This window comes from Rhinoderma darwinii, chromosome 4 (genome assembly GCF_050947455.1).
Source record: "Rhinoderma darwinii isolate aRhiDar2 chromosome 4, aRhiDar2.hap1, whole genome shotgun sequence".
NCBI lineage: Eukaryota > Metazoa > Chordata > Amphibia > Anura > Rhinodermatidae > Rhinoderma > Rhinoderma darwinii.
Genome location: NC_134690.1, coordinates 155,585,455 through 155,612,075, shown reverse-complemented (window position 1 = coordinate 155,612,075; position 26,621 = coordinate 155,585,455). Strand labels below are relative to the sequence as shown.

At 39.5% G+C, this 26,621-nt stretch overlaps 1 protein-coding gene across 1 annotated transcript in view; it reads right to left on the bottom strand.

Moving 5' to 3' along the window:
- The window catches only part of LOC142760896 (putative cation-transporting ATPase 13A4), a 103,591-nt gene that overhangs the window by 44,959 nt on the left and 32,011 nt on the right, over nt 1-26,621 (bottom strand). The window contains exons 4-12 of the mRNA XM_075864066.1: nt 21,513-21,583; nt 21,345-21,425; nt 19,856-19,925; nt 17,261-17,395; nt 14,942-15,014; nt 8,300-8,428; nt 7,332-7,496; nt 3,737-3,894; nt 576-764 (exon numbers count right to left, since the gene is read on the bottom strand). Of these exons, the coding sequence (XP_075720181.1) occupies nt 576-764; nt 3,737-3,894; nt 7,332-7,496; nt 8,300-8,428; nt 14,942-15,014; nt 17,261-17,395; nt 19,856-19,925; nt 21,345-21,425; nt 21,513-21,583 (1,071 nt within the window). The remainder of the gene's footprint in view (nt 1-575; nt 765-3,736; nt 3,895-7,331; nt 7,497-8,299; nt 8,429-14,941; nt 15,015-17,260; nt 17,396-19,855; nt 19,926-21,344; nt 21,426-21,512; nt 21,584-26,621) is intronic.

Sequence of the window (26,621 nt, the reverse complement as noted above, 5' to 3'; positions counted from 1 at the left end):
TGTTAATGCATGCAAATACACAATGACATTGTCTAACTGAAAAAAATATATGTTATTCTTATGAACACCAGCTAACACCTCTGTTGATAAAAGCAGTACTTGATTTACTTTAGGCGCTATGATAAAAACTTCTACAGACCGTTATAGATTAAAATAAAAAACGGTTTGTAGAAGCTTTTATTATGGCTCCTAAAGTAAATCAAGTACTGCTTTTATCAACAGTGATGGTATATATATATATATATATATATATATATATAGATATAGATATATATATATATATATATATATATATATATATCTATATCTATATCTATATCTATGTATATATCTCTATATATATATATATCTATATCTATATCTATATCTATGTATATATCTCTATATATATATATATATATATCCCAAATGATCTGGAATTTTTTTTTCACGTTTAAGCGGTATTCTTCTTGTAATCCTGCTTCGGAATACTTTAGGAATTATAATAATATTTAATACAATTGTAACCACAAGTGAAAATTAAACTTAGAAAATAAATTTCCATGGTTACCATTCTGACAGATCTACATTAGTACCTTATCAAAGCAAAATAGGTTCACAGATCCGCAGAGGTTGATACGTTGAGGACTAATACAGAAGATTCCAGACTTCTCAAGTCTCTTCTGAGCGTAGATGATTCCTGCCGTGAGGGCAGCTGGAAGAGCAGGAGGAACTGCAATAGTGATGACATCTAGAGCTTTCTTTACAACTTCTCCAACTTCGGCCTGGTCCAAATTGAAAAAGTATATGGGACTTAAAGGGGTTTCCCAGTAGTGGAGACAGTTTTTGATAGGCTTCAGTGGTATGGTTTCCTTGCGATGCCACGTTCATTTGATCACATGACAATCATGTGACCGCATTGTCTATGGTCTTTGTTTACCTAAAGATGGCCATACACATTAAATAACAGACACATTGGCAGCGGCTTATCTCCAATGTGTACAAAGTATCATGTTAAAATCCTTCTCTTCCCCAATATCTGTTGCTGGGCGGAGAATCAGATGACCCAGAAAAACATGAGATAGTCGACCAGAGTCCTGTCTAACGTGTATGGGCACCTTTAGGCCACTGTCTTACAGCAGCTAGTATGACTGGCAGATTTGCTACATATAATATAATTCATATACTCACAGAAAAAGTATAGCTGGTATTGAAAAAGTAGAAAAATCTAAATTTTATTAAAATCACAATATTACAAAATGCACACAGAGTATAAAATCTGTATAACTGTATATGTGCTAAACATAGTCCACATCACAAGTCCATGTTGTGTACAATTTTTATCTCTATTGTCATTTAATAAAATTTAGATTTTTCTACTTTTTCAATACCAGCAATAGTATAGGACGGCTTTTTCAATTTGTTACTTGGGAGGTGGTAATCCGAATCAGGTATCACCTACCCCACTATTAATTGTCTTGTGAGACTTTGTTCATGATGTAATATAATTTGTAAGGCCTCATGCACATGACCGTGCTTTTTGTGGTCGCAATTTATCTGAATTTTTGTAGAATAAATTGCGGACCCATTCTTTTCTATGGCCCCGTGCACACGACCAAGGTTTACACGGATATGTGTGGGGGCCGCAAATCCGGACCACAAAAACTTGCGGATTCACCAATACTGGTGAATTGTTGTAGATCCACGAGTCCTGATGCACAGCAAAGGATTTTTGCAGTCATGTGTATGAGGCCTTAGTCTTATTTATTTCTGCAACCTACTAATAGATTTTCTTCCCTTCAATCTAAACAATGTACCGCAGAGCATTCAACTAGCAAGCAGTTCTGGAGGCTACATTGTATGTTTGTGTTATTTAGTTCACTATTAGGGCTCGTCCACACGTAACGGAGTTGTTGCGTTCTGGAATTTGACAGAAAAATTGTAGCAGAATACAGTAGCAGCATAGTGGATGAGTTTTAACAAATCTCATCCACGCGCTGCGTAAAATTTCCGAGCCAAAATTGACCTGCGGTGCGTATTTTTCGGACTGCAGCATGTCAATTCCTGCTACGGAAAGTGTCCAGAATTGCTGAACTTTTCAGAGGTCTCCATCTGCTAACATCGGGAAAAACACAGCAATTTACACAACATTTTCTGCTGCAAAAACCGCAGGAAATGGTGTTTTTTCCACAGTGGAAAGCCTTTGACTTTCAACGGAATTGCTGCAGAAATTTTCTATCCATATCTATCTTACTATCCATGTTTAACTACATATAATTCATCAATGTTAATTTGATATTCATTCCAAATAACCCGTAAATTGTCCCTTAAAAAAGCACAAACTCCTATAGGAATTGTAATGGCAGATATTAGAATGTGTCCGTCCCTTGATCTTGACAAACAACTTATATTAGCAGGTGATTTTTGCAGGAAATGCTGTGTAACTAATGTACACAGTTTTTTTCCCTTAGACTCCACTGCATGGAATAGCATAGCATGCGCTATTCCATACCTTTTTGACCTTCTTCGGATAATGGAGTCCTATGGACATGTTTAGCTTGTACGTCAGGAGCTTTCCCAACGTACATGCTAAACGTAGACAAAAAAACGTGATGGGAAAAGGGCCTAACAGACAGACCATTTATCCCCAGACGCTAAGTGAAAATGTATAATCTCTCATGTTACCTTTATTGTAACATATATTTGAAGCTGTTGTAGTACGTGATGCACCACATCAGATATACAGCCTTTTTTTACGCGCCCGTTTTAAAAACCAGCCGCGTAAAAAAGCGCATTGTAAAAAGAAGTGCATCACTTCTTGAGCCGTTTTTGGAGCCGTTATTCATGGACTCCATAGAAAACAGCTCCAAAAATGGCCGTAAAAAACACAGCAAAAATTGCTAGTTGCTTAAAAAACGGCTGAAAATCAGAGGCGGTTCTCCCATGAAAAGAGCTCCGTATTTTCAGCTGTTTTCTTGTTAAGCGTGTGAACATAGCCTAAAGGACATTCCCAGGATGTTGCGTTTAGTATTTCCCCCTTATATGTTGCAAAATCTAAAGGAAGTAAAATTTTATCTGAATTCTATTTTTTGCATAGAGATATACTTTAAAGGGGATTTCCAAAAATAATAAAAACTATTTTCTAGTGGCACTCCAGGCTGGAGGCGATGTCCGGTCTTTCTCCGGTCACTTGTGTGAAGGAACTACGGGAGTAAGTAACAGCACAGCGTGATCTCGCGAGTTCACGCTGTGCTGTGGATTAAGCTGGACATGAATGAAGAGAAGTGTACGATGCTGATTGGTCAGCGTCATACACCTCTTTACTACGTCCACTTGGTCAAGAGTAAAAAAACGCCCACTTTGGCATGAACAACAAATTTTCATAACACTTAAAATGCTCATAACTTTGTCAAAAATAAAACGTTTGTTTTTTTAAAACTGGTGAGTGGTGATTGTCAGTTTTAAGAGCAAATGGGCAACTTTGTGTAATAGGCTAATCGCCCAACAGCATCATTTCCAATTGAAGCCAACTGGAGCCAAAAGGGGCAAAAACCCCTACCTATACCGTCCTCTAAAATGTCACATTGACATTAAGGTGCACATTTGCTATTTGTTTAAGATGTTTTAAATGTATTTTAGTCAGTTTTGCAGCAGTTATAGTTCATACATTCCTATTGCCAAGTGCAAAATAAAGCAGGTTGCTGAAGAGTAGAATTAAAATTTGTTAGTGAATATCTACATTAAAAACATATCATACCCCATCCAAAGTAAATACAACGATGGCATAGACCATTCCGACCAAGGACAAACCAATCAGACAGCAAAGGAATACCAGTGCATCCCTGTACAGCTTGTAGTTCACCGGTTTGGGGTACAGAATGGACCGTACCAGGTCACCTTTAGCTGTATTGAAACCTAAAATTAAAAGTCAAACAAATGAGGAAAGGAAATAATTGCAAAATGAATACAAGCCAATGATGAGAAATTTGTTTCATATTTAGGGCGAATACACATGGAGTGGCAGTCGCATTTGCATGTAGCGGCCAAAACCATGCCCACATACGGATGCAAATGGCCACACAATTTTGCTGGTAAAACTATGCTATTACTGTCATAATCATGCAGCCATTCGTTGCCACACGTAAGCGTGGTTTTGGCCGCGTCCAGCTGCCCCTCCTTATGTTCTCACCTTTAAAGTTCAACTTCAAAAAGGCAGAAACCAAAGATTTTTGTTTGTGTTACTGTTCACACCCTTAACCCAAAACCTTAATTACCTGCGGTCTGATGACACAGATCTCAGAGTTCTAACTGCCTATATGGTAACACTGGCACCTCCATGGCTAAAAGCTCCATGCCCTTTTATTAAAACATCAGCACCTGGCATGGGTCACAAATAGAATCCATGGATTACATCCCAGATGTTCATGTTTAAATAAAGCAGTGGAGGTGTCAGTGTTTATTTGCTTAAGTGCATACCTGGAACCAGTGCAGCTTGCTCACCGCATCACTCAAGGACTGACCTACTATACATACGCCGATGTTTCGCTTAATGTGGTGTCCCGACTACTCCATTATTTATTCTTAATGCATACTTGGTGAGACCTTCTGCAAAGAAAGGTTCATGTGGCCCATCCCACCCGCTAAATAGACAGGGCTAGACATGACACCAATCCATGAGAACAGTGAGGTTTAATACATTAGAATAAACAGCCCCCTTCCCATATTAGTTCAGAAGGTTTCTAGCCTTTTCGCCACAGTCCCACGGCTTAGAGGAAGGAATTTCCCCAAATTCTAAAATAGTCACAGTTCAAATATAAAAAATCTCCAGCTCTTAACAGGAACGTGAAAAACTTTCTGAATTGTCAAACTTTTGCCTAGAGATGCACTTAAGGTATACAGAGATGGATACAATCATTGCAACTTTTTTTTCTACTTTTCCATGCATCACTAAAGAACTTTTCTTTAGGTACATTTACGGTTTCTAACACACATAATAAAACTGGGTTCATGTATGAACAGTGTCAGTTGTGCAACATATTTATGAACATGTCATAGGATACTTCAAATATTGGTTTCTTAAAAGAAGAAATTCTGTACATGTATGATATACTAGATCTTTCCTACACTGTGTTTGGCAAGAAAAAAAACGACGTGCTTATACTGAATGTATATGGTCATATAGAATCTGCTTAGCCATGCCAATCATGTGTACCTGGTGTAAAAAAAAAAAAAAAAAAGTTCTATGTCAGTACATATTGTGGGTAGTTTGCTTTGTATTAACTCAAACTTTGTGTCTTATGACAGGGAAGTAACTAGAATCCGTAGGGCACCAAAGCAAAGTCAAGAAATCACCTTCCCACCATCCATCTTGTTGACAATAAACTTTACGGTTGTAACGCAAACAGCAGTTGAACTACTTTTACTTTAGAAGCAATTGAAGGATGGAGTGTTGGGTAATATAGCAAATATTCTACATAAAAGGAGAAACCATCACAGATTTTTTTCCCACACAAGATGGTATATTTCTACACTTGAGTGGGACTCCGCAGCCTCTGGGTCCTGCAGCAGCTGCTATGTCTGCCACAGTTGTAGTTACACCAATGCTCATCACATCTTCAGTGACTTTTCAGAATCAGTCTCATGCACACTCACACGGAGCATGTAAGTCAGTGAATGGAGACTGCATGGCTCCATAGAATGGACATACAGGCTCGGGTTAGATTCTGTGTGTACAGGGATATTCTCATCTAGAAGAAATACTTCTGGAGAAGAATACTTCCACGGCTCCGTACAAAGCAAAGCCATAAGACGGCAAATGTGCATAATATGCAAGTAAGACTTTCACTTGAATTCTACCAAGCCTACTTAAAAGGGTTTTCCGCTTTGGACAATCTCTACTTGTTAGAAGGGCCCCTCGACAATAAGCACATCACATAGTCTCCCCTACTGCGCCCCCCCCGGCAGTCAGCTCTAATCTGTAAGGAAACCTGGCAGTAAGTGTTTCATTTCCCTGCAGTGACACCACAGAAAAAATTAAAGGGACTCTGTTACCAGTTTATTAATTCCCTATCTCTTAACTAATCTAATAGGCGCTTTGCCGCTAAACATTTTTTAAAAACAAATCCTATTGTAGATATTATTTGCAAAGTTATGAGCATTTTTCTAAATATGCTAATGTGGCGCTAATAGCCAAATAGGAGGTGACTCTTTTTCACTCTGGGCAGTGTAATGTTTTCTGTATGACGCTGTCCAATCAGCTTACAGCTTCTCCCCCCCCTACAGCTTCCATTCCAGACTGTATTCAACTGGCGATATCACCGGTTGTGTCACGGCTAGAACTGTGATCCTGGTGGCATATGAAGGATTAGAATCTCCTTTTTCATATGCCACTGCTGTTCTAGGTGGTCCACAGCCTGAGATATGGCTGTTTGAAGGGATCCCCCTTCCCTACAGCCTCAGTCTCTCACATTGTGTGAAGCAGCTTCATGCTGATAGGACAGTGTCAGAGGCTGTGCGGTAGCTCCACCTCAGGAGAATCGCTTGTTACTTCCCAGTTGTCTAATAAAGGCTCATTTACATATTTAGAAAAAAGCTCAGAACTTTTAATATAATAAATGTTTTGGGACACAATTTTGACTATCATTATCGGTGTGACAGCATCTATTAGATTAGTTAGGAGAGAGGGCATTACTAAACTAGTGACAGATCCTCTTTAAGCATTACAAAGTGTCCATTCAAATCATTGGATTGTCTGTGTAACGCAGGATAGAATAAGTCTTTGTCTAAGAGATGAGGATCCTGAATAAAGAGCAGTTGCAGAGTAGAGGACACCCTCTATTAATGTAGAATTCCCTAATAGGCTATAGGAAAATTAGTTTTCTAAACTAGAGACCTTCCTTATTAAAGTGACAATTATACTTGGATCTGATGACCTGAATCATCTGAGAAAGATTCCTGCTATGGACATGCTGCCTGACAACCGCATGCAAAATTCTGTAGCTGCAAGGCAGTGTATCTCTCCATCTCGAATAGTAAGGCATTGGTGAGAAAAGTCTGGAATACTATATCTTTTTCTTTTAAGATAGCCTTACTTGTAGGGACCCTGGGAAGATGTACGGGTTGCACATATGATATGTCAGCCCTTTATTTTATTCTCATGGAAACAGTCAGACTTACAAAAGAGGGGGGTGGGTTAACATTTCGCCCTTGGGCCGTTGTACATTAGTCTGTATGGAATGCGGTCTGCCATCTGCTAGTGAAAGAGACATTACATTGGAGATATTGTAAACCGTTGGTATTTTTGTTTCATTGTTCCTCATGATCGTGTCATGTTAAAGCAAAAATGATATTACCTGTTCTCATTACAACAGCTTTTACAAAGTCTGAAGACTTGGTCTGGATCACTTGAGTCCCACAGAATAGTACATATCTCTTATAATCATGCACGCTGTGAACCTTCCAAGGTTCAGTGTTGTCTGTACTGGGCAGAGGAGTCTTAGTTACCGGGATACTTTCACCTTTAACCATAAAAAATACAGGCCTAAAGTAAACCATAGTAATTTAAAAACTAATTATACATGGATCGTGTGTATAAATCTAATGTCTGTAATAAAATAATATAGTGGACATTTCATAACATAGACCTTAACAAATTAGTAATATGCATGTCTATGACATAAAATATGCAGTTTCATTGGGGTTTTTTTTATTACTAAAATGCATGAATGTAAAAGGGAGATGCAGTTGATTTCAGTGGTTCCTGCAACTTTCTTGTATAACTCTCATCTAGTGCTCCTGGAGGGAACTGCATGGTATAAGGGTATGTGCACACGATAACTGGCTTTTACGTCTGAAATTACAGACTGTTTTCAGGAGAAAACAGCTCCGTCGTTTCAGACGTAATTGTTCCTCCTCGCATTATGCGAGGAGTCTTTGACGGCCGTAAATTTGAGATGTTCTTCATTGAATTCAATGAAAAACGGCTCAAATTACGTCCAAAGAAGTGTCCTGCACTTCTTTGACAAGGCAGTCATTTTACGCGTCGTCGTTTGACAGCTGTCAAACGACGACGCGTAAATTACAGGTCGTCGGCATAGTACGTCGGCAAACCCATTCAAATGAATGGGCAGATGTTTGCCAACGTATTGTAGCCGTATTTTCAGGCGTAAATCGAGGCATAAAACGCCTCGTTTACGCCTGAAAATAGGTAGTGTAAACCCAGCCTAAGGGGAATCATCAACCTACTCATCACATCAAGCCAGAGAGAAATCGTCTGCCTAACTAGATCAAAACATACATAGTTATATTACAAAAACGTTACCTGTAAGCATGCTTTCATTGACTATGCAGGTTCCGCTGATAAGCAATGCATCACAAGGAAGAATTGAATTTCTTTCAATCACAATTACATCACCTGGTGCCAAGTGATGAGATTCCTCCTGGAAAATACCTGTAATGATTATAAAGCTAATACATTAGTAAGACACAACCAGAGGCCAATATAAAAATGTTAACTTTTTTACTTTTGGGTTCCAAATTTATATTAAAGTATAACTCCCACTTTTAAATAAAATCTAAAAGCAGGCAAAAGCTAGAATAGTAAATCTGCCCATACACAGATTATTGCCGTCGTATTCCCGCCGAAAACATCTAATGTGCATGACGGCCTTCCGACTGTCCCCCATTGGCAGACGTTGTGGGAAAACTAGGACCGGACATTGCATGTGAACACGCCAAATTATTAGCTGGAATAATCATGCACTCTTGGTCAAACATCAAGTTTATGGTGAGATTGCAGGAGATCACTGTTCTTTTGCAATATTTTTAGAGTACCCTCACAATTTTCTAGGAATCTGTATTCTGTCTACAGAACCTTGTGGTGTGTCACTTTGGGTTAAATGCAACAAATCCTTGTTGTAATCCATGTGTAAAACGCAATGAATAAGAACACTGTTTACAATTCGGAGGCTGCAAATCAGTAGATACCGAGTTCTGCTCTCAGCTAAGAAGTGGATACAATTGTATCCAGTCTAGGCAATGCTCTAGGAGTTAAACAGCCAAAACTGCAAACTGATACATTGTAGCAAACTATAGGTAAGAGTTGTGCCATTGTTTCTGATGTATTTAGCTTACAGAGCATTGCCTAGAATCCAGATTGATACAATTCTATCCACTTCTCAGCTCAGAACATAAGTCTTTACGAGTTTGAGGCAGCTGAATATAAATAAGAGGGTTCTCATTCACTGACCGAAAATAAAATATTCTGAAAATTGTGAGGAATTGAAACAAAAGCATGTTCGAAAGTTGTCATTTATACAGTAACTAAGCTTTAGCTGGATAAAACTGGACAACCGCTATAAAATTGGATACCTATGGAGTTGGCGCTATAATATGTGCATAAAGCTGTGTTTACATCAGTGTTGGTTTCCGTTTATGGCTTCCATTCAAACTATCTGTTGGAGGATCCGATGTACGGAAAACCAAACGGTAACCATAGCTTCCGTTTGCATTACCATTGATTTCAATGATAATGCTTTTCTGTGCAGTTGGATTCCGTCTGCTTCCGTTCCATAAAGGTTTCAGGGTTTTTTCACGGAAATAGCATAGTCGACCGCTATTGTTTCAGCGAAAAAAACTGAAATCTTATGGAACAGAAACCAACTGCAAGGGAAGCTAAGGTTTCCGTTTGGCTTTCAGCTCATCGGTTCCTCCAAAGGAAAGTCAAACGGAACTCATGAACAGAAGCCCGAAGCTGATGTGCGCAGGCCCTTAGATTATAAAGGGATGAGGACAGATTAGATACATAGCTGGCCTTGTGTAGTAGATTAAAAACTGGAAGAAAACGGTTTCAGATGGTTTGTTCTGTACCCACCAACAAGATTTTTTCCTCACAGTTAATTAAATTTTTTTGTTTTGCTTTAAAGACTGAATTTTGCCTCATAAAACTGGAGCAAATAAATGTCAGGTTAGACCAGGCATAAATCTTCTCAGTCAGTAGTAGGAAACATTTTTTATGAGTCATTTCGAAGAATTTGTTGATTCCTTCTCTGAATGGTCCCCGGTTATAAGTGGTGTACCCCAGGGTTCAGTGCTGGGACCACTATTATTCAACTTATTTATTAATGATATAGAGGAAGGGATTAATAGCACTATTTCTATTTTTGCAGATGACACCAAGCTATGTAATATAGTTCAGACTATGGAAGATGTTCATGAATTACAGGCAGATTTAAACAAACTAAGTGTTTGGGCGTCCACTTGGCAAATGAAGTTTAATGTAGATAAATGTAAAGTTATGCATCTTGGTACCAACAACCTGCATGCATCATATGTCCTAGGGGGCGCTACACTGGCGGATTCACTTGTTGAGAAGGATCTGGGTGTACTTGTAAATCATAAACTCAATAACAGCATGCAGTGTCAATCAGCTGCTTCAAAGGCCAGCAGGATATTGTCGTGTATTAAAAGAGGCATGGACTCGCGGGACAGGGATGTAATAATGCCACTTTACAAAGCATTAGTGAGGCCTCATCTAGAATATGCAGTTCAGTTCTGGGCTCCAGTTCATAGAAAGGATGCCCTGGAGTTGGAAAAAATACAAAGAAGAGCAACGAAGCTAATAAGGGGCATGGAGAATTTAAGTTATGAGGAAAGATTGAAAGAATTAAACCTATTTAGCCTTGAAAAAAGAAGACTAAGGGGGGACATGATTGACTTATATAAATATATTAATGGCACATACAAAAAATATGGTGAAATCCTGTTCCTTGTAAAACCCCCTCAAAAAACAAGGGGGCACTCCCTCCGTCTGGAGAAAAAAAGGTTCAAGCTGCAGAGGCGACAAGGCTTCTTTACAGTGAGAACTGTGAATTTATGGAATAGCCTACCGCAGGAGCTGGTCACAGCAGGGACAGTAGATGGCTTTAAAAAAGGGTTAGATAATTTCCTAGAACAAAAAAATATTAGCTCCTATGTGTAGAAATTTTTCCTTCCCTTTTCCCTTCCCTTGGTTGAACTTGATGGACATGTGTCTTTTTTCAGCCGTACTAACTATGTAACTATGTAACTATGTAACTATGTAACTATGTAACTATGTAACATTGCTCAATGAATTTCACATGGAACCAAAACTAGTTCCAGCGATTTCCACGAGCCTTGATTGCCACTTTAGTAAGTACTAACCATTACACACACACACACACACACACACACACACACACACACACACACACACACACACACTTGCTGCCTAATATATCCTACCCCTTAACAGAAGTTATTGTAACAAGATATCCGGTCAGTGGTTTTAATGGTATGGCTGATCGGTGTATATAAAGATATAATAATTAGTTAGTACAAAGCTTTAGACCTAAAAATATTATGATAAAAATATGGAGATTGATTTGAAGGAATATTTTACATGAACCAGTGATAACTCACATTACATAAATAGTGTAATTGTTGCCAACAGTCTGTATGTAAAAAACAAAAACATGCATAACATATGGATCAAAGAATGTAGAAGTCAAGCAATCAAGATTAAACAGAATTCGACAGCTTATACTTCATAGCCTCCCTCATGGCTCTCAGAACAGTACCCCTACAGCACAAACTGCTGCCCTAAAAAGTGAAATATTGTGTAGACTAAGCGAAAAAGTAACATTCATTGTAATTTTGGGTCGAAAAATATTTTAAAACTACTATATGCAAGTCATTACCTTTGGAAAGTGCTTACACCTTTTATTTTCTACCCTGCAATACTCTGGGTAATTCTATAGTTTATTTAAATTAATGTAAGATTTAACAACTGTATCTGATTACTGTAGCCTACATATTGCAAGACACATATAGATAAAGATTCGTAAAGCTGGCTATAGAATGTAACAGCCGCTGTCCGCAGACCCCGCTCATGCTGCCGACATCTCCCTCCCCATAGACGCCAGCACATGCGGCTGTTCTGCCCTGCAGTGAACACTAGGGTGCGCGCGTAAACTCATTCCCGGCCTTAAATGGCCAGCGCGCACACATGTAACTAATTATGTAGATAAGAGAAATGAAAATTCGGCACTCACCCATTTGCAATTCTTCATAACTTTATTGTAACATCTTGGCAAAGATAAAAGTGTTACAGGGAGGACAGCTAGTTGTAGGTTACAGCCTTTTTCGTGCTGGGGGATCGCGCTTCTTCTGACCATGCTCTGCCCTTTCACTCCTTGCCTGAGCGTTGTTTGTATTCCTATGTTAGTCTTGCAAATGTTCCCTTAGTCGTATTGTGTTCCCAGTGTTCCCGTGCCCTGCTACCTCTATCCTGTATCCCGTGCTGTATTTGTTCCTGTGCCCTCTAGTGTTGGAGTCGTGTTGTGCCATCTACTACGCCTGCTGTCTTACACCATGTCTGGTGTCATCTGCCACGCATGGTACCTCCTGCCACGTTTCGCATCACCTATCATGAAAGTACCATCTATGGCTAAGCCTCCGCTACTGTCCGGAATATTACAGGTCCCCTTGTGATTGGACTTTGTATAGACTTGGTACACTGTTTGGCCAGCTGCTACTCCACTATGGCGGGACAGCCTAGTGGATCCACATACCCACAGATCGTGACACACAGATCGTGACACAGAATTGATAGATTTTGACCAAACCCTCGTTCAGGCACCAGCACACTTCCCAGACCATATAAACATGCACACTCATCTCATATAAGCGTGCATGTTTATTTCAATGGGACAGGGAAATAAGCCTTTTCTTTTCTGACAGTAGCTCATCTCCCACAGCAACAAAATATCCAACATTTACTATCTCACTTTCTCACCAACATCTGCAGTTGAGGGACTGTCAGAGTGCCTCCCTTACTTATTAGATTGTTGGTCGCTCCAGTTGAACCTGGTAGATGTGGCCTACTTTGATATAATGCGTATGGCCAGCTTCGCTGTTGCACTGATAGAATCTAATACGTACTATGGGCTCATGTAGACGAGCTGTGATGCCATTCACTGTGCACTAACACAACACTAAGATGAAGTTCACATGTAGTGCATTTGCTGCAAAAAATGTTCAGCAGTATATGTGCAAAAAATATACAGTGGCAAACCGGTTTTGGGCAGTTTGGTGCAGATTTGGCACTGCAGATTTCCTAAAAAGCAAAAAAAAATACAAAATCTGCAACACTAAACTTCGTGGAATTTAACTTTTTCATTGAAGTCAATGAGAAAAAAAATTCACAACAAATCTGTGCTCATTCTGCAACAGGAATTGACATGATGTGGATTTCAAAAGCCACACCACAAGGCAATTTCCATGAAGAAAAGGTCTAGATTTATAGGGGTTTTCAGCCTCTAGATGTAAACAAAAAGGTTTCATTCACTGACTGCGAACACATATGGATAGGAACGAATACACAAAGTATATTAGAAAGTTGACAAAACTTTCATTGTACAATGATTAATCTTTATTAACAAAGCCGGAAAAGCTCTTTAAATAGGTTTTTTGCAGTAATGGAAAACTATAAGCTTCTTGATATTTGTCAACTATGCATCGTGCAGACAAATGTTGGTTTACCCACAGGCCACAGGATTGCCCTATGGTACATAGGTAATGTGAAGTTTGCTTACAACAACATTGTTGTACATCCTACATTCATGTGGTTATTTAAATACTTATACAAAATACAAATGACATGGCGTTTCCTTTTACCGCAGCGCCTGGGGGATTTTGATCTACACAAAAACAAACAAGAATGTTTGAATGTTTGTACGTTATACAAAAGTCTCGCTTTTCGATCATTCATCAGATGTACTTTGTGGTTTCCTTTAGCCATCAGGCAGCATTAATAAAAACAGACAATTAAAGTCAAGCATCCGGTTGGTGTTGGTGGATGTCATTTAACCTTCACTTCCAGCCCTGGACCTTACTGAGGCACTGTAATTACCATTGATGCTTTCTTTTGATCTTGGTTGTTTAGAGTTTTTTGGCTATGCTTATATATAAAAAATTACATGGCAAGATAAGGACTATAAAGGAGTCCAGACTTAAAAATTACAAGCAAAATATAGAAGTCAAGAAAAATGTTTTGATCAACTATGAAGTGTATTAATGGTCTATCTCCGGCAGTCCCGACCGCTGCTCCATTCATTCAGGGGACTCGTGATCCCCATTCTCTTGATTAGTGGGGATCTCAGCAGTGGGACCCCCAGCAATCAAACACATACAGTATCACCTATCCTGTGGATAAACTATAAGTTGTTGAGGTGGGAGAACCCATTGAAAGATTCTCAAACCCCTGGCAACCAGCTTTATTGCCACAAGGAAGCTGTGTCTTGCCAGACAGGAATTACTACATGGCTGCCGTGCAAATGAATGGTCATCCATGTAATGTATTAGCGGGCCAGGTCTCTTCTGGCCCAGAGGAGGGTCCAGAGTATGGATTTTCCCCCCTCTAGGATGCTCATATGGTCTATTGGGAATATGGAAAGGGGATGTCTTCAGGGATGTCACTTTCTAATATATACCTTGTCACAGCTCCAAACTGATCAAGGGGCTTACAAGGGCAGTAAAGGAGTTATGCAAAACAATATCCTGATCATCTTGCCCAGGAAGTGTTCTCTTATGTTCAGAACAGGACATACACTTATACAGCAATTCTGGTGTGAGGAGGAAGATCTGGGAAATTAGGATGTGAATTCAGCCTCCAAAGCACAATTTTATTACAGTAAAGAACCCCTGTGTTTTGCTGCACATATGATCTAAACCAGAGCTCAACTTTCAGGTCATAACGAACTAGAAATGACGTTTTGTATATTTTCATACAGTACTTTGCACACCCTGGTTCTCCCATATTTCTGGTTATCAGAAACAGCAGTTCGATTGAGAATTAGTTTAAAAATTAAACAAAGATTAAGGAAAGAGAGGAAAAAAGAAGACCACAATATCTAAAGGAAATTTATATGTACAAGAAACTCACCCTTGTGTTTTCCATATACAGAAACCTTGATGTTATTATGAGACTCAACTAGTCTATGCAGTTTAACGGATTGCTGTAAATTGGGGGAAGCAGATGCGTGTAAAATGTTAGAACAGAAAAGAAAGGTTGATAATGCTTTATAATGTATTATTAGGGAATAGTACAAAAAAAAACAAAAAAAAAACATTGTATTTAAAAAATAGAGCTACTGTACTAAATGAGATGTCTGTAAAAGACATTCCTAGATCCTTGACAAATAGACCATACAAATAGTAAATATTAAGTGGTTTGTGCTTTCACTGTTTTGCTTCCATGCAAAGTTTCAATCCCATGTCAGCACAAAAATGAAGATTATTCCACAGAAAGAAAACATTTTGCAGGCAATGAGTCATTGTGTCACTAAACGAAGATTAGATCGACTGGGATTAGGGTTAATCTTCACAAAAAAAACCTTGTTGTTCTTGATTGCATTGTCACGAGTTTTCTGTCATCAGTGGCGTGGCTCTATAGGGTGCAGATTGGAGACACACCCAGGCCTTAAGGCTCTTTTACACGGGCCAGTGATCGAGCAAACCAGCGCTCATCAGCTGATCTGCTCATTTATGCAGCAATAAATATCATTGTTGGTAGCACATCTCCGAACGATCGTAGTAACAAAAACTCGTCCCCATACATAACTGATCATAGCTCCTTGTGAAAAGGAGCAATAGGGCACCCATATTGGGCAGTGAAATAGCACCCTTAGTGCCAGAGAGAATCCAAAGACATCTATTCAATATAAAAAGTACAGCAGGACTAACGTGAGGGTTGGGGGGGGGGGGTCTGGTTCCTACCCTACATCCAGGACCAGGGAGTCATAACTTTCTGGCAATTAATCAATCACTCCCGCTTGTACAGAACTTCTATTCATGCAATGTCCTAAAGCACAGCTTTTTAGTCTTTTTTTACTGGGGATTCACTAGCCAGAACATGGTGATGCCTGTGCCTAACCATTAGGCGTTGTCCAAATTTTTTTAAATAAGGACCTCAATTTAGCTTAAGATTTGTCTTCAGAACCCACTAGAACATTAAAATATGCACAAATGGAGTCCGTTATGTTTATTAACCAGAGATTGGTGCAGCAAGAACAAGGACTTTGCAGATTATGATCACTTCCGTCAAAATTGCTTCCCCCAACTGCACTTCACCAAAAACTAGGGTAGGGGGTGGCCTCACCAGTGGGGCCTAACTCACAGTTTCAAAAGCACTGCCCTAATGTAAGCTTTAGGCCTCATTCATACGTGCGTGCCGTTTTTGCGCACGCAAAAATGCGGCATTTTGCGTGCGCAAAAGCCACTTAACAGCTCCGTGTGGCTGCAGCATATGATGCGCGGCTGCGTGATTTTCGCGCAGCCGCCATCATAATGACACTCCGTTTGGATGTTTGTAAACAGAAAAGCACGTTGTGCTTTTCTGTTTTCATTCATCCTTTTGACAGCTGTTGCGCGAATCACGCAGTTCACACGGAAGTGCTTCCGTGCGGCATGCGTTGTTTTCACGCACCCATTGACTTCAATGGGTGCGTGATTCGCGAAAAAGGGCCAAAGAACGGACATGTCGTGACTTTTTTTCAGAGGACTCACGCTGAGTAAAAATCACGGACATGTCTGCACGGCCCCATAGACTAATATAGGTCCGTGCAACGCGCGTGCAAATCACGCGCGTTGCACTGACGTTTTTCCCGTTCGTCTGAATAAAGCCTAATACTGGCTCCAAGATGTATCCTCACATTAAGTTTACAAACAAATTAGATTGATGAGCGATTACTATACGGAAATGCATTTGTAGGAATATATGTAAAATCACAATATTAGATGAAAAATACATTTGTAAAAATTAAAAAAAAAAAAGTTGCATTTCGTATGTTTATCCTGTCAGACTACAAATCACAAAATACACAAAGTTTTAATACAGAAAGGGTATGTGCACACACACTAATTACGTCCGTAATTGACGGACGTATTTCGGCCGCAAGTCCCGGACCGAACACAGTGCAAGGAGCCGGGCTCCTAGAATCATACTTATGTACGATGCTAGAAGTCCCCGCCTCGCTGCAGGACAACTGTCCCGTACTGTAATCATGTTTTCAGTACGAGACAGTTGTCCTGCAGCGAGGCAGGGACTCCTAGCATCGTACATAAGTATGATGCTAGGTGCCCGGCTCCCTGCACTGTGTTCGGTCCGGGACTTGCGGCCGAAATACGTCCGTCCATTACGGACGTAATTAGTGTGTGTGCACATACCCAAACTGTAGTAACATACTACTAATTAAAAACATACCTGTCTTAATGTGTACACAGACAGGCCAATGCAAATCACAGACATGATTATAATGGCCACAGAATATTCAATGTATTCTTCGGCAAACCATAGGCAAACACTGAACAGCTGGAACACATAGAATGGACTCAGTACCTAAAAAAAGAAAAATAAATATACAAATAATTTACGAAGTCCAAAAAATTTAACTGAAGGTCTGACACTAGCTGGTAACTTAAAATACAAGACTCCAAAACATGCAAGGGCTTATTTAGACGAACGTGTAATACGTCCGTGCAACGCGCGTGATTTTCATGCGCTTCGCACGGACCTATGTTAGTCTATGGGGCCGTGCAGACAGTCCGTGATTTTCACGCAGCGTATGTCCGTTGCGTGAAACGCACGACATGTCCTATATTTGTGCATTGTTCGCGCATCACGCACCCATTGAAGTCAATGGGTGCGTGAAGATCACGCGCAACACACGGAAGCACTTTCGTGTGACGAGCGTGATTCGCGCAACACCACATGCTTTTCTGTTTACAAACATACAAACAGTGTCATAATGATGGCGGCTGCGCGAAAATCACGCAGCCGCGCATCATACGCAGCTGACACACGGAGCTGTTAAGTGCCTTTTGCGCGCGCAATACGCACACGCTCGTGTAAATCCAGCCTAATGCTGTTAAAACAACAAACTAAAATCTCCAGTAAAATTGTAATTCAAGGAAATATATTCAGGAAAATAAAATGTGCTGCAATAGAGATGGAGAAAATAAAACATGTCTATATTACAGGGGATAATCATTACATTGAGGTATTAATCTATTTGTGCTTTTTAATAGAAGAACGCACTGTTAGTCTGATGTCATCGGTGCATGCGCAGTACTGCTGAGTAAAGCGGTGAAACATCAAGGATGTACTGCGCATGCGCCGATTATGAAGCAGAGCCGCACGCACGTTCAGGAGACTACGGGGTCAGGCGTGAACTTGCCTATTACACTTCCTGACCCCCGTCAATCAATGAAAGAAGGGAGGGTTGGACTGGGGAAAGAAGACATAGCATTTTGGTGCAACGGTCACACCCTCATTGCTACAAAATGCTCATTTGCATATACTGAATAAAACGATTTTGGGAGGCACCCATGTGAAAAAGGTGATAGACGTTAGATTCAGGTTAGCCTACTCTATATTACTCTGTTGCAAGTTTGATATGTATATTTCTGCTGACAGACTCCCTTTAAAAGAGAATCTTACTAGTTACTTAAAGAGGTTCTATCACCAAATTATAAATGCCCCATCTCCTACATAATCTGATTGGCGCTGTAATGTAGACAACTGGGCGTGTTTTTACTTTTTACCAACTGGGCGTTGTACAGAGGAGTGTATGACGCTGACCAATCAGTGACCAATCAGCGTCATACACTTCTCATTATTCCAGCCCAGCTTCTTTCACCACACAATCCCGCTGTGCTGTGGATCATGCTGGGATGGAACAATGAGAAGAAGTGTATGACTCTCTTTAAAGAGGCTCTGTCACCACATTATAAGTGCCCTATCTTGTGCATAATGTGATCGGCGCTGTAATGTAGATTACAGCAGTGTTTTTTTATTTAGAAAATCTAAAATTTTTGACGGAGTTATGACCTATATTAGCTTTATGCTAATGACTTTCCTAATGGATAACTGGGCGTGTTTTACTTTTTGACCAAGTGGGCACTGTGGAGAGAAGTGTATGACGCTGACCAATCAGCGTCATACACTTCTCCCGATTCATTTACACAGCACATAGTGATCTAGCTAGATCACTATGTGCAGTCACTTACTCACATATTAACGTGACTGAAGTGTCCTGACAGTGAATAGACATCACTACCAGCCGAGACGTGATGTCTATTTAGAATCCTGACACTTCGGTAACGTTTGTGTGGGGTTTACAGCACAGCAAGCGTCATCTCGTTTTAAATGACAGTTTACAGCGTAATCTCGCGAGATTACGCTTGCTGCACTGTAAATCTCACACAAACGTTACCGAATTGTCAGGATTCTAAATAGACATCACGTCCCGGCTGGTAGTGACGTCTATTCACTGTTTTACGCCTCAAATTATGCCTGAAAAACCGGCTCCATTACGCCTACAAACATCTGCCCATTGCTTTCAATGGGAATTACGATGTTCTGTTCCAACGAGCCTTTATTTTACGTGTCGCTGTCAAAATACGGCGCGTAAAATGGCGGCTCGTCAAAAGAAGTGCAGGACACTTCTTGGGACGTTTTTGAGCCGTTTTTCATTGACTTCATTGAAAAACAGCTCCAATAACGTCCGTAAAAGACGCTGCAAAAAACGCGAGCACTGAAAACAGCTCCGTAATTTCAGACGTATTTTGCTACTGCGTGTGAACCTTAGTCTTCTTTGGTCTGACATAACCCTTGGTCTAATAAATGACAAAGGTACAAGAATTTATATGAAGTTTGCAAGAGATGAAGATTTTCCATGACTTAAATATTTGAAATCTATGCAACAGGCTGGGAGGAATATGCAAACACCCACCGTAATTACAGGTTAATGTTGGGAATGTGTCTGCGGTTATTAATGGTTATTAAAGATAATCTTACCTCTTTAAAGAGCAATTTCCATATTGGAACAATTCCAACATCTATTATGTTGGGCCCACAGATGAGTCTCCTGCAATGACAGCAGTTTTCCGTTTGTGCTTTACTGTACATATAAATATACGCAAAACATTGAAACAGTAAATGGCTAAAAAAAAATGTAAAAAAAAAACTAATTTAAAGACTACGTGTGACTGTTTTCTAATTTTTTTTTTTTTATTTAATACAGGAACATATCCCAGTTAAGGAATACAAAAATATTTCCACAGCCCTACATTGGGAATATTCTCTTTGATTTCACGCCAAAAACGTGTGTCAACAAAAAAAAATGCACAAAAGGAAAATAAACCTACCTTACACTCAAATAGATATACAATGTATTCAGAAAGTTGTATGGGGTATTAAGTGCAGAATGATGGGGGAAAAAATATAATTTATTTTTTATTTTAGCACAAGGCCACAACATAAAAAGTGAAAGGATCTGAATACTTTCCGAATATACTGTACAAAGACAATATGCACTGCAGCTACACACTGTATAGTCCAGATAAAATTCTATGGCCGCCCGACACCTTCCCTCTGACCGCGGCCGGCCGTGCCCGTAATTACAGGCAAGGTTGTGTGCATGAAGACTAAAAGAAATGTTTCTCACCATCTCCAATATCAAGGAGGTTAGATGTGGTACATATAGTGGTTCTCGCAGAGAATAAAAGCAGATGGACATTGCGTAGACTGCAGCGTTGGATAAAATCTTTCGGTACTTTATTCCATATATTGACAGAGTGACAAAGTTAAAAGCGCAGGGCAGGAGAGGCTTGACGGGCAATGTGGAGATTTTAAAAATGTATGAGCTCTTTTTAATTTGTCACTCTGTGAGAAAGATTTATCCAACGCTGCTGTCTTCGCGATGTCCATCTGCTTTTATCCTCTGCAGAACAGTGCACTATATGTGAAGGCTGGGAGACCGTGCAGTATAAATATCAAGAGTGTTCCGAAACTTCATCTACCACATCTAACCTGCTTGATATTGGGGATGGTGAGAAACTTTTCCTGGAGACAGAGTGTTGAATTTTTATCTGGACTATACAGTGTGTAGCCCCATTGCATATAATCTTTATATATGTATTTCTGAGTGGATTGCTGGACTTCATCCACTGCAATTGGGTGCTCCACTGAATACAGATTAGTGCGAATCATATGCCACTACATTATAATACTCATGGCTCTGATCCCACTAGCATCATGGCTTCCGTTTTTCCAAACAAACCTACGTATCGCATTGACATAAATTTTTTACGGCAAAGAACTGCAGATTGCGCTATTCTTGCTGTCAAAAATACCGGAAAGCTTGATGTAAAATCCCAATAGCACCCCAAAACGGTAGTGTGAACAGAACCTAAACAATAACAAAACGCAAATAATTTTTCTGCCAGGACAGTCAGCACAGGACCTTTTCAGAGCTACTGAAGTGTTTGTATTAAGACATGTTTACCTGACATCTTGCTCCTCTTTCATAAAACCATGTCCAAAATTTTCATGTATAGATGCACAAGTGTAATGATCTTCCAAAATTCTGGAGTAAAAATAATGAAAATATATGGTAATAAGATAATAATTCCGTTACATTATTATGCAAGTGCTTTCCTTTCTACAAACTTACCCAGACTTTGTAAACTGATTACTATATTCATCCCATATGTATCGGATTTTCTGCACTTGTATGTATCGAACCTATAGAAGCAAAACATTTTTTTTATAATATAAAATGTAAAAAACACCAGTTTCTACTCTTTTCTCTGGTCTATGGTCCCTTAAAGGCTCACTGTGCTATCTTCAGACCCTCATAGGAATTGTTACATATACTCAAAGTACTCCAGAAATCTGCATTTTTGAATGCTTTTAATAAGTACTTATCTTCCACTGCCCCAGGCTGTAAAATGGACTGTAAATGGCCTAAATAAATACGCACGCAAACACTGAGGCCAGTTTTAAGGGTACCTAAAAGCCCTTTTACACCGGCCAAACTAACGTTCACAGAACGCTCATTCACAATAATTGTCCTGTGTAAACAGGACGATGATCAGCCGATGAACGCGCAAACGCTCGTTTATTGGCTGATTGTATCGTTTTAAATGCCCTTAGGGTCCTTTTACACTAGGCCATTTTGACTGTTACAACGAGCGCCGATCAACGAGACAGCTCATTGATAGACGCTCGCTTGCTCCTTTCATAAGGAGCTAGCATGGGGACGAGTGATTGCTACTCCGATCGCTCATCACCATATATTACTATCATGACGGCAGCATGTCTCCCTGATAGAGATGTGCTGCCGGCAACGATATTTTGGGCATTTAAAACAATACAATCCGCTGATGAACGAGCATTTGTTTACACAGGGCAATTATCGGGAACAAGCTCAGCAAGAATCATAGCCCCTTAGTTTTGCAGATCAGTGAAGTTCCCAGAGAAAGTTGAACCACCAGACATTGATGACCTATCCTAAGAATAGTTCATGAAAGAAAATTCCCAGAAAACCCATTTCAAAATCATAAAACATATATACTGTAGTTGCAGAATTTCCGACCGTGATATAACTTGATACAGACGACATTAGTAGCCTTGATGTTTTAGCTACTCTATCTTTACTGCCGATTGGGCAAATCTCAAAATGTTCTACCTTTGTCAAACCTTGAGAACAGGCGTTTCTGGAATCTGGCAAGAACTTCAGTGCAGCTAAACATAAAAACTCCTGTCACTACATAACCCATTCCAACTAAGGGCTGCATTTTACAACAAACTGTACTCTGTAAAGGCTTACTGACAACAGGCTGCCATTCAAATAGCTCGGAGAGGGCAGTTTTGTTTGATTTTCATTTGAGTATATACTATATTTCTCAAAATAAGCAGAAACGGTCATCTTTTTCAACATAAATACTACACAAAGAAGTCATAATACAATATATCTGTAGCTATTGTATACGATAAATGTGCTGCACAGGTTACATTTTCTTTACTGTACATTTTAAATACAGGCTACACACTTTTGCCTGTGGTCTTATAAATAAATAATATATCTATATATTAAAATAATATAAGTGGTTATATGCAAACAATGAAGCTGAACTTTACGTTCGCATTCCTAACCTATCATGCATATTAGGGTTAACCCACATCTAGTCATTCCTATAATTGTAGGTCAAGGCAAAACGTTGAAAGCAACAAAATCTGCCTGAACTGAAACACAAGCTTATTCTAACAAAGTCTCATCATGGAATCTGCCCCAATGTTCTGAATTTTGAGGCTCTGTGCATTTCCATTGACCAATTGCAAATTCTAGGAAACATACTTTGTTCCATGTTTGCAGGAACCCACAAATTTAGATCATAAACACCCAGAAAGCAGCCAATGAAATAAGCAAGCAGCCTTAGTGGTAACTATATGCAGACTATCGATTACATTTATGATTTTGCAGCCAGTATACGTACAATGAAACTGAATTCATGCATTATTTTTGTCTGACAACTCAAAACTACGGGACTGAATATAATGAATAATAGGACTAGGCTAAATGGATGACAAATAGATTGAGAGATGGCTAGATCCATCTGGAGCTACTCAAAAAAGGCGACAGCCACAATCGTTCAGAATTATAGAGATCTGAGTTAAAGCAGAATTCTGAGCTACAAGCTGGAGATGTATTGCACTCGTAAAAGCACCAGTGCCCCTTCACTCTTGCACATGGTGGGGGTACCAGCATATGTTATTCAATAATCAATGATAATTACATAGGTAACTGGAAAGATTTTATAGATTCTGTGTATAGGTAAATATATTTTATATATTGGGTTTTGTAAGGTCTTTCTATATACAGTAACAATTATTTTATCTGGCATCCAATAGTCCAGAAGTACTGCCAGTCCAACATTTCTTTTTAGTTTAAGAAGTATAAAATAGTCTGGACTCTCATCCAAACTAAATACAGAAGGCTGAGTAGAGGTAAAGTGATGTTAGCATACACTGTGGCCATTTTGGCACAACACAGAGGTGACCCCAAAGTGGCGGATCCACGTCTGAGGGACACAATAGGAGGGTACCAGGTATTACATAGTTCGTACGGTTGAAAAAAGACACATGTCCATCAAGTTCAACCAAGGGACGGGAAAAGGGAAGTAAAAATTTTTTCTACACATAAGAGCTTAGATTTTTTTGTTCTAGGAAATTATCTAAGCCTTAAAGCCATCTACTGTCCCTGCTGTAACCAGCTCCGGCGGTAGACTATTCCATAGATTCACAGTTCTCACAGTAAAGAAGGCTTGTCGCCTCTGCAGGTTGAACCTTTCTTTTCTCCAGACGGAGGGAGTGCCCCCTTGTTTTTTGAAAGGGGTTTTTACATTGAAAAGGATTTCACCATATTTTTAGTATATGCCATTAATATATTTATAGAAGTTAATCATGTCCCCCCTTAGTCGTCTTTTTTCAAGGCTAAATAGGTTTAGTTTTTTTTAATCTTTCCTCATAACTTAGATTCTCCATGCCCCTTTTTAGCTTCATTGCTCTTCTTTGTATTTTTTCTAATTCCAGGGCATCCTTTCTATGAACTGGAGCCCAGAACTGGACTGCATATTCTAAATGAGGCCTCGCTAATGGTTTGTTAAGTGACAATATTACATCCCTGTCCCGCGAGTCCATACCTCTTTTAATACACGACAATATCTTGCTGGCCTTTGAAGCAGCTGATTGACATTGCATGCTGTTATTTAGTTTATGATGTACAAGTACACCCAGATCCTTCTCAACAAGTGACTCCCCCAGTGTAGCTCCCCATAGGACATATGATACATGCAGGTTGTTCGTACCCAGGTGCATAACTTTACATTTATCTACATTAAACCTAATTTGCCAAGTGGACGCCCAAACACTCAGTTTGTTTAACCCCTTAATGACCAGCCTATTTTGGACCTTAATGACCAAGCTATTTTTTACGTTTTTCAATCGTCGCATTCCAAGAGCTATAACGTTTTTATTTTTTCGTCGACATAGCTGTGTAAGATCTTGTTTTTTGCGGGACCAGTTGTATTTTTTAATAGCACCATTTTTAGGTACATATTATTTATTGATTAACTTTTATTAACTTTTTTTGGGGGGGAATAGAAAAAAACCTGAAATTTCACCACTCTTTTTTCCGTCCTAAATCTACGCCGTTTACCGTGTGGTATAAATAACACAATAACTTTATTCAGCGGGTTGTTACGATTGCAACGATACCAAATTTGTTTTTGTATGTTTTACTACTTTTACACAGTAAAAACGCTTTTTTTTCAAAATTATTTGTTTTTGTGTCTCCATATTTGAAGAGCCGTAACGTTTTTATTTTTTCGCCGATGTGGTTGTATGAGGGCTTTTTTTTGCGGGACGACTTGTAGTTTTTATTGGTACCATTTTGGAGTAGATGCGACTTTTTGATCACTTTTTATCACATTTTTTTAAAGTCAGTATTCACAGAAAACAGCAATTTTTCCATAGTTTTTTATTAATTTCTTTACGGCGTTCACCGTGCGGGTTAAATAATGTAATAGATTTATAGTCGGGGTCGTTACGGACGTGGTGATACCAAATATGTGTAACTTTTTAACTTTATTTTGTTTTTTTAATAGTAAAGCAGTTTGTAAGGGGAAAAGCTGGGTTTTTCATTTTTTTTCACATTTTTTTTAAAATTAACTTTATTAAACTTTTTTTTCACTTTTTTACTAGTCCCATTAGGGGACTATAATATGCGATTCTGCGATCGCATTTATAATACACTGCAATACTTTTGTATTGCAGTGTATTACTGCCTGTCCGTTTAAAACGGACAGGCATCTGCTAGGACATGCCTGCGGCATGATCTAGCAGGCATTCACTCCAGGCAGACCTGGGTGCCTTTATTAGACCCCCGGCTGCCATTAGAGACACAGACACTCGGTGATCGTATCGCCGGGTGTCGGTGGGGGAGAGAGGGAGCTCCCTCCCTCTCTCCAAAACCACACAGATGCGGTGCTCGCTATTGAGCACCGCATCTGAGGGGTTAAACGTGTGAGATCGATACTAATATCGATCTCACACGGCAGAGCAGGGACGCTCCCAGCCCTCAGCTGCCTCTAGCAGCTGAGAGCAGGGAGATTTGACAGCTCCCTGCTCTGTTTACTTATTCCGATGCCGCAACGTAAAAAGTCTATGGCATCGGAATAAGGCCCGTTAGTGACCGACGTAGAAACACGATGGGCCGGTCACTAACGGGTTAAATCCACTTGCAATTCACAAACATCTTCCAAAGACTGAACATTACTACATAGCTTGGTGTCATCTGCAAAAATAGAAATAGTTATATTAATCCCATCCTCTATATCATGAATAAATAAATTTAATAATAGTGGTCCCAGCACTGAACCCTGGGGTACACCACTTATTACCGGGGACCATTCAGAGTAGGAATCATTGACCACAACTCTCTGGATACGGTCCTTGAGCGAATTCTCAATCCAATTACAAACTATACTTTCTAAACCTATAGTCCTTAATTTACCCATTAGACGTCTAAGAGGGACAGTGTCAAATGCTTTTGCAAAGTCCAAAAACACTATATCCACAGCAGCCCCTCTGTCTAGGCTTCTGCTCACCTCTTCTTAAAAGCAAAATCAGGTTGGTTTGACAGCTTTTGTCCTTAGCCAGCACGGTTTTACTGTCACTTATAATACTATTTTTTGTCACATAATCCTGTTTATAATCCCTC